The sequence below is a fragment of the Euprymna scolopes genome, chromosome 10, assembly GCF_053919585.1.
Source record: "Euprymna scolopes isolate OS-2025 chromosome 10, ASM5391958v1, whole genome shotgun sequence".
In the NCBI taxonomy this organism is placed as follows: domain Eukaryota; kingdom Metazoa; phylum Mollusca; class Cephalopoda; order Sepiida; family Sepiolidae; genus Euprymna; species Euprymna scolopes.
The window spans coordinates 45,557,900-45,567,700 of record NC_136491.1 but is presented as its reverse complement, the minus strand read 5'-3'; the positions used below and the strand labels follow the sequence as shown (position 1 = coordinate 45,567,700).

General features: G+C 33.3%; 1 protein-coding gene across 3 annotated transcripts in view; it reads left to right on the top strand.

Moving 5' to 3' along the window:
- Nucleotides 1–3,819: 3,819 nt before the first annotated feature.
- The window catches only part of LOC145285963 (AP-3 complex subunit beta-2-like), a 119,693-nt gene continuing 113,711 nt past the window's right edge, over nt 3,820–9,801 (top strand). For all 3 annotated transcript variants that reach the window (XM_080134491.1, XM_080134490.1, XM_080134489.1), the window contains exon 1: nt 3,820–4,372. In XM_080134491.1, the coding sequence (XP_079990617.1) occupies nt 4,248–4,372 (125 nt within the window). In that variant the 5' untranslated portion in view covers nt 3,820–4,247. The remainder of the gene's footprint in view (nt 4,373–9,801) is intronic.

Below are 9,801 nucleotides of genomic sequence, written 5' to 3'. Positions count from 1 at the left end.
TATAATCTTCCAGCAGCATATCTCAGGGAAGGTGGATCCCCCATATTAAAAAAAAAACTTTGTGTCTCATCCAATTTTTTTGTGGGGGGAAAAATGCAAATGCTAATAATAAGCATTGTTATTATGTTTAAAAATTTTTAGATAAGGATTGATAAATTAGATTATTTGGATTATTGTGTTATTCACATAATGTTTCGACCGATGTAACCACTGACTGCCTTCAGGTGTATGTTGTCAAATTCAAGGATCTTTCTGTTGTACTTGGGAATCTTTCTGTCAAGCTCAAGAATCTTTCTGTCAAGAATCTTTCTATCGTACTTGGAAATCTTTCTGTCGCACTCGGGAATTTTCATAGAATTTCAAATAGGGCATTTGACATCTATATATCTTCTATATATGTAAAAGCGAAAATGTATGTATGTATGTATGTGTGTATGCTTGTGTGTCTGCTAAAAACTTTTGACAGTCGGAACAAAAATTACCAAACTCGGTATCATGTTGAAGCTCCATCCTTCGCTCGAAAAATTAGCCAAAAACGTTCATTTTTTCACTCCGAAATCGACAATTTTCGACGGGGGGTCAACAAAAACAGTCCTCTCGTGATGACGACCGGTTCTACGCATGTGCCAGATGACGTCATGACTTGATTTACTTTAAATAGTTGAAAAACTGACTAAATTTCATGTACGTTGCATTAGCTCAGTTGATTAGCGCGTTGGTTCGTTATCTAAACATTTTGGGTTCGAATCGTGGTGTGAGATATCTTCTTTTTTTTTTTCGATTTTTTAAATTTAAATATTGAACCCGTGTTATTTAAGCCATTTTTCACGTAACATTCGTTTTTCTGTTTTTTTTTTTTTACTTCGCTTATCCACCCCCGACCACACACCCAAAAACACCCAGGTACCCACCAATTTTTTAAATTTTAATATCGAAACAGGCTTATTTAAGCCATTTTTCATGTGTTCGTTTTTTTGTTTTCTTTTTACATTTAACATCGTTCGTTTGCCTTACCTTAGTTTTTTTTTGTGTTTTTTTTTCAATGTTTTGATTACCCCCCCCTTAAGTTTTAACGCTGTTTTCTTTTTTTACTTTGCTTATAACAAACAAACCTAATCATTGACCTCATTTGCTATCGTCGTCGTAATGCTCAAGACTTCCGTGTGCGCACACGTCAATTTGGTTCTTACTTAAATAAATTCAAACATCTTTTAGTAACTCATTCTGACTGGCCGATTTTATTTTCAAACTTCACCTCAGGGCTTCGGGTTCGATCCTACCAACTTTTACCCCCCCCCCCCCCCCGGTTTCTTTTTTATTTAACAGCACACACACCTCCAAACACCCGGGCAACGCCGGGTACCCCCGATAGTATATATATATAAGCGAAAATGTGTGAGTGTATGTATGTACTTCGCTTTTTGTGTATGTCCGCGAAAGGCTTTTTTCCGAGAAGCGATCGGTCAGCTCACTCCTTCTGTAAACTTTTTATATCATGTCTAAATGATAATATCTAAGAGTTACAAACAGGGGTTGCATGTCTATTTAATTTGCCCGACTTTTACCAGCTTGCCGCTTTGAAAAACGAATGATCTGACTTGCAGCGCAAAACTAGGTAAAACACCACGCCACTTCCTCACACCTGTTTATTTCATTTCATAAACATTCACTTAACGCCCTTATCAGTTCCTTTCCCTCGTGGCTGAGACGGTTAGGTGTCTGACTTTTTTTCCTTTTCGTTTCCACCTTCGCGTCAAGGCTTCGGGGTTCAGTCCTACCTTCCTACTAAAACTTTTTTTTTCTTTTACACTTCCAAACATTCGGGCAACGCCGAGTGCCTCCTGCTAGTCTATAATATAAGTCTCACCTGTCTTTTTAAATGTATGTACGTATGTTTGTATGTCTGCCTAAAACTTTTGACAGAGGCGACGGATTTTCACCAGATCTGTATCGTTTTGAAGATCAACCCTTCGGACAACAAATATCTAAAAATTGACAAAAAAAAAAAAAAAATGAATTCCTTCACCCTCAGCTAGGCACTTTTCTACAAGGTGGGGGTCGCTTTTTTTGCCGATATTTTCGAAATATCCCTCTTTTCGATTGATTAGTCTTAATTTAAACCTTTGTCACTTCCGGTTTGGTGATGAATGCAACGGAAAAGACGTCACATTTTTTTTTTTTCACATTCTTTTCCTTCTTCGTGGTATGGGTTCAAGCCAGCTTGCCTACTACCACTTTTTTTTTTGCTCAACACACACCTCCAATCAACCGGGCAACGCCAGACACCCAGGCTAGTAATAGAGAAAATACTAGGTAAAGTTCACTTGCAAGTGACACTCTTCTGGAGGTTGAAAGTTCGATCCTAAGTATGGACAATACTAAGAATACAATTGTGAATTACTTAAGACTTCTACCCAATCATCACTGATGGAATGATGGCATGCCACACCTGTTGATTGAATAAAAGGTTTTGTACGAAATTATGTGCAGATTCCCAAGTTTGATGGAAAAATTCCAGAGTTTGACAAGATACACGTGAAGAAGGTCAGAGATTACATTGGTTGCCCGAATAACATTCAAGATGAGAACAGTAGTTTGAATAATCCAAATTAAGCGTTATTGTTTGTTTGATTGATAATTTTTTAAAAATACGTTGCTAGGTGTATTCAAATTGTTTAGCTTCCGCCCATCACCTTACTGTATTTCTTTTGTTTTTCCACTGAAACATCAATATCCAGCTGTTGCAGGTATAATAGCCTTTGTAATTATGGCAGGGGTGAAAATACATGACATTGTGACTATATATAAAAAATTTTTTTCTTTACTTTTGTTTTATTTATGTAAGGAACAGTCTTAGAGAAAAAAGTATAGGATCAAAAAATAATATCTATAATCCTCTTATATAATAAAGACCAATGTGGGTTTATTTGCATATAAATAAATATAAATTCGCCCCTTCATGGCACTAATCCTATGCAGGTTTAACTGGCTTTTTCCAAAGGAGGAAGTTTCATGGGAGTATGAAATTTACAAGCAGTCCTCAGTTGCACGTATATCCCCGTTAGGGGAGACGACGACGTTAGGATTTTTTAATTCTTGCAGGGAGGTGTCGATGTCCTCCTACATACAGCGCCTGGAATTCCCAAATTAGTTACCCGTTTTAGTAATAATCAAGTTCAACGTTGCTTAACTTTAGTGATCTAATGTACAGCATAATTATGCTGATACACCGGTTCTTGTCAGATCACTGCAGTTAAGCACCGTTGAGCCTGGTTAGTACCAGATGGGTGACTATTTGGGAAGTCTAGGTGCTGTATGGAGGAGGACGTCGATACCTCCCTGCAAGAGTTGCAAAAACCTAACGTCGTCATCTCCCCTAATGGGGGTATACATGCGACTGAGGACCGTTTGTGAATTTCATACTCCCATGAAACTCCCTCCTTTGGAGGAAACCAGTTAAACCTGCATCGGTTAGTGCCATGAAGGGGTGGATTTATATTTATTTATATGCAAATAAATTCGCATTGGTTTTTGCTTTTTGGTGCCGAGCAAAAACTCCGACGGCTGTTGACATTGTTTATAAATTTTAATCAGGAACGTTAATTTTGCAATAAACTTTTAGAGACCGTTAAATTTCACCCGGATCTTATTCCGAAAAGCAGAATTGAGAACAAAGAAAATGTTTTTAAATAAAATAATTATTGGAATTATTTTGATAATATTTCTCTTAAAAACTGTCGTCTGCCCCTGATTACTTATTTACCCGGTAACTGTTCTATAAGATCAGGTTAATTTTATGATATACGTCACTACGACCGTGTGAATAGCTTGTTCCGGTTCTTAATTGGTGACGTCATATATTTTAATCCTTAAAAATAAACAAAAATAGAATTCTTTGAAAATAATTTTATTTCTTCACAGTAGATGAAAAGGCAAGCAAGTTCTTTAAATGCAACCTGAAAAGATTTTAGTAATTTATTATTTGTTCTTTATGCATTTTCATGGCAAACAGCTGGAGGAAACGTGCCGAATGGTTTGCGAGGGGGGCGTGTAATGTTGACTTCCGGTGTCTGCCATTTTTGAAGGCAGCAAAGAAGTCGGAGTTAGCATCAGCTCTTTCTTTTTAGTGTTTAGAGAAGAGAAAGCCACCTACCCTAACGGGAGGACAGGTGACCAAGTCGGAGACGAGTGGTGGCTTTCATCTGTTTATATTTTGGTAGGATTATATTCTAGGATTTAAGTCAGTTATGGCTGGAAACGGAATGCACATGTCGTATGGCAACGATAAGCCTCCATCGTCTACCGGTAGCGGCGAAGTGGATATTGCCAATGACCCGGCTAGTAGCGGATTTTTTACCAACGACTTCAAAAAGTATATTTATTTGTTTATTCATTTATTTATTTTGATTATAATAGTTCACAAGAAAATATTAGTTGTATAAAAATGTCAGCATGCAACTGAGCAGATTGCGAAAATGCAATTCTTTAAAATGCCAATATTGTATTGTTTGTTTATTAACAACTTGTTTTTTTAATAGGAAGTTGGGTTTAATTCACTGTGTTGTTTGGTTATTAAATAATTAAACCAGACTGTTTTGAAAACTATAAATTAAGGTAACGTATTAACCTTTATAATCGCGGTAAAAAGAATAATAATAAAAAAAAAAAAATGCCAAAACATTCAGTAAGATCTAGAGCTCCTAGGAACACAAAAATGAAAAATAATTGTCTCCGTCTAGAAGGATTTCTCCTTCACTGATCGGAAGTAGAAATGATGAAACGTACTATCGGAATAATAAGGTTTAAATCGCATAGCTTAGATTTTAAAAAATAAATAAGAATATATTCTGAGAATATATACCACACTTTGCTCATAGCTAAAAAGCCAAAGGCTCATGTTTTGTTATTATAGACACAAATTATTAAACAAATCTTGACCTATCTGAAACCATCATTTTTTTTTTTTTTTACTGTTAATGTTATTTTCCCCTAAAATAGTGTTTATAGATCTTTATTTTATAATATAAATTTATAATTTTGTTTATTTTATTTTTATGCACTTTACGAATCGTGCTTTTTTTTAGATAGTATTTTCAAGTTAAATACATTTTTACGGCATATTTTGTTTAATAAATCGTTAGATGAAAGTACAAAATAGTTAACAAAGCCTCCATCCTCTCCCCAGCTTAAGAGTGACTTCCTAAATGTTCAGCCACGGTCATCGGTTGGTAAAACTATACAAACACCGTGACAGCGAATTAACCCTAACCCTAACCCCTAACACTAACCCTAAACCTAACCCTAACCCTAAACCCTAACCCTAATCCTAACCCTAACCCTAACGCTGTCACGGTGTTTGTATAATAATACCTTAACATTAACTATATCAGAAACAATCTGTCATTAAAGATAAGATTAATTTCAATTATATTGTACACAACTTTTTAAATTATAATTTCGCATTTCCCAAACGAAGGCCATAAGTGAAATCATTTATAAAAATTTCCAAATAATCTAAGCATGTTTCATATTCCTAGTATTTCGCCATAGGGTACTTTTGCAATTTACGCACCAGATTCCGTAAATGTTTGCTCGGGCTTGACTTAGCAGTTAATTGTAAACCGCCGGAATATGCGAGTGAAGTTGATTAGCCAATGAAAAAGCGAAAACAAACGCGCTTAGCGAATAAAATACGAAGCAGACGACTTTTAATAAATTGGAAGAAAAAAAAAAAATTTAATCGTGCGCAAATTTAATCAGTCCAACCAACTCTTATGCTAAAAAATGTCAGTTTTCCTAAAAATTCTTGATTTTCTTAAAAAAAAAAAAATCAAGTTTTCCTAGCAATAAACATTAAAAACTTACAAAACAAATCTAATTTTTCCTTTAAAATCTCTTGAAAAAGAAGAGAAGGGCGTTTTATGCATTTGTTACCACTCCATTTTTTGGTGCTAGTGCAAGTGCACTCTGCACTGCAGAGGCAGAGTGATCCGTGCTATTTTTTAAATCGTATTTCCAAGTTTAATTAAAGTTTTTTTTTTTTTATTCAATTGTAAGGTTAAAGTATAGAATAGGTACAAAACACCCTCCCCATGTTAAGAATGGCTTTTTAAATAATAACGTTATTTACGTCCGGATCGGCGGATCGGATCACTCTCTGCACTAGTACCCATTTTTTAAATAGTATTTTCTGTACAAGTGCACTTATTGATCCGTGCTGAAATAATGTTATTTAAAAAGCCATTCTTAACATGGGGAGGGTATGGTGTTCTGTACATATTCTATACTTTATCCTTACAATTGATTAAAAAAACAAAACAAAACTTTAATTAAACTTGGAAATACGATTTAAAAAATAGCGCGGATCAGTGATCCGCGCTATTTTTTAAATCGTATTTAATTTGAAAATACGGTGCTAGTGCACTTACTGATCCGCCGGATCAGTAAGTGCACTAGCACCGTATTTTCAAATTACGGTTTTACAATATTTTTTTTTTTTTTTTTTTAATTAAAATTGTTAGGTGGAAGTACAAGATAATTACAAAACACTCCCCATGTTAAGAATAGCGTTCTAAATGTTATTTTTTCAGCACGGTAACATAAGTGCATGACTGCATGAGTATCAAGAAAAATGTTTCTATTTACTTAAAACAAAAAAATATTTATTTTATTGCTTTTCTTTTTTCATTATAATTAGTAGCCAATAAATACCCCCTCCCATTGTTTAAGTTCGGTATATTCCGGCGGTTTACGTTAGCTGCCGGTCGAGCCCGAGCCAACATTACGAAGTCCGGTGCGGCGCCGCGGCGGTGGTTGCGGTGCGCAAAGGGCGAAACAAGATATTTAGTAAACAATGCTTATTTTTTTGATCATGTGATAAGATGATGTTTGGCGCTAATACACTACTTGAGTTGACTCGCGCTATATAAATGGTATTGTCCAGTTAGATTCAAGTTTTCCTATATCTTTTATTATTAAATTGTTAGGTGATAATACAGAAGTTAGATGAACACATTTAAATAAAAAGCTGCTTTTTTCTACATTTTTTTTTTAATTGTTTTTTTGAGGGGGTGAGTAGTCACAGTCAGTAGTCGCGATAACATTTATTGGATACGTTTACCAATATTTTGTTTTTATTTGAACGATTATCCAAACTTCAAAGATGTGATCCCGTGTTGGCCATGTTTTTCTTATTCTCGCATAACGCTTGTTTTTCGGACTGAATAAACGCGTCAGAATAAGTTAAAACACTAAAAATTTATCCAGTTGATAGAAAAATAACTTATCTTGCATTTGATAGCATTTATTTGTGATATATATTATTACTTTGCTGTTTTGTTGTCTATAGTAAAAAAATAAATAAATAAATACCCCAAAAGCTTACTCTAAGTCGATTGGTAACCACCTCCGACTTAAGGTTAATCGTACGTAATTAAATTATGAAAAATTATAAAGTAGAAAATAATTTATTAATAAAAATTAAATTTTTTTCGGAGAATTGTATATGAACTGAATTACAAACTGAGTGACTTCTCCTGTATTTAAAAATATGGCGTCTCAATGAATCGTGAAATCAGATGTTTATGTAATAATTACGGTACTTATACAGTTTAATCAAGACATTAAAAAATGAAAATATCGAAAAAAAAAAAAAAAGGTTATATTGTACGCATCTGTTTTGGACTGAAGATGATCTTCAGTGAAGGAAGATCTCCGAAAAAAAATAAAATAAATTTCGGTACTTCACGGAGAACGTGGGTGGACTCTGCGTAAACGGTGTTTTTATTTAATGATAGCTCCCTCAAAGCGCATGCGCAAAAGGTTTTCTTGGGTTTATTTAATCACGAAAACTTTTTGAAGATACTATTTGAGCCCCCCCCCCCCAAACGGAGGGCAAAAGCATTATTTGAATGAATATCTATGAAAAAATAATTTAACAAAAAATATTTAGCGGAGAAAATAATAAAAAAATTAGGGTTTGTTTTACTATACACATGGATTCGAAAAAGTTGTCAAAAAACAAATATATAACAAATAAATATTATCAAAGGCAAGATAAGTTACTTTTCTACCTAATTGGATACTTTTTTAGTGTTTTTATTTAATGTAACATGTTTATTCAACTCAAAAAACAGTGTTTACCGATGTATTGGAAAATTTAAAATGGCGCCCGACTCTCTCTTGAACACGGTAGGTTTTGAAAAATGAGTTTAAAAAAATATACAAAATACTGCTAGAAATTCGCTCAATATGTTACGTAACATAGGCTGACATATATTCGGTGGGTTTCTAACAGCATTTTAGATAGTTTCCTATTTTTGCCTTTGATAACATTTATTTGTTATATATTTGTTTTTTTTTTTTTGTTTTTTTTTTTTTAGGTGTTTTTTTGACAACTTTTTCGAATCTGTGTATAGTAATACAAACCCAGAAAATAAAATAAAATAAAACAAGCACCAAATAAAAGTATGAATCAAATTTACCCAAAGAAAAATTTTTTTTTAAAAATACACGCGCGATTAAAGAAAGTGAAAGAAAACGCTTTGAGGGAGCAATCATTAAATATAAACACCGTTTATGCTGGGTCCACGTTCCTCGTGAAGTAATAAAATTTCACTTAATTTGAGTAGTTTTTTTTTTTTTTTTTTTTTTTTTTTAAACGGAGAAACACGTTTTGATAACAACGCGTTGAAGATAGCCATCTTTAAATTATTTTGAACACGCCATTGGGAGATAACTCAGTTTAAAGCGCCGACGCTCCTTCCCCATCTTTAATACTAGCTTTTCTTCATAAAAATCGAACCTTTTGCTCGGTATCATAACAATTTTTGGTAAATGTATACAAATACCGTGACAGCGAATTAGTAGAAAAAAATGTACCCTAACCCTAACCCTAACCCTAACCCAGTTTTCAGATTCGTGTTCAGCACACCGAAACGTAACAGAATACTACGTCTGTTTTTACTAATTCGCTGTCACGGTGTTTGTATAATAATACCCAATTTTTTTTTACGCTGTAAAAAAAAAAAAAAAAAAAAAAAAAAAAAAAAAACTACTTGATGAAATTAAGTGAATTTTCTTTTCACGTTATCTGAAATAGGTACACGTTTTGCCTTGTCACCGTGTAGTCGTCTGCGTAAGCAACAACTTTGAAATGAAGTTCTGTACCTAATCGTAACTTTAACCAAATTATATTTTATTGTTTGGTTAAAAACTATTTGTTGTATATTTTGCTTATTTTAGATTCATCTGATATTAACTATATTCTTGTGTGACACGAAAGCTACGAACGACTGAAACAATAAATAATACCCAATTATAATAAAATAAATAAAATGCCCGCGTGACTAAAAAATAAATAAATAATAACACTAGAAAAAATACATAAAATACGATTGTTTTCTTTAAAATAAAACAAATAGTTGCATTTATTGTTGTTTTCTATGTAAATATTAGTGATGGTTGGTACGATTCCAACATTTTTTCGATTCCGATACAATTACAGATTCTGATTCTTTATAAATCTCTAAATATTTAACTATAAAATTGTTATTTATTCCCAAATTACGGTAAACACATGTTGAATGTGCAGATATTTTCTCAAACTTAAAAACACACTTAACTTTGAGCATAAAAACATTGAACGCATAAAAGAAAAATAAATTAACATCATTGGAATGTTTATTCTATTTTCTTTTCACCAATGTAATTCTTTTAAAAATAGACCAACAAATAAAAAAGATATGATTTGTTGAAGCACATTAGGTATGTAATACTGCCGATATCCACGAAAATACTGCA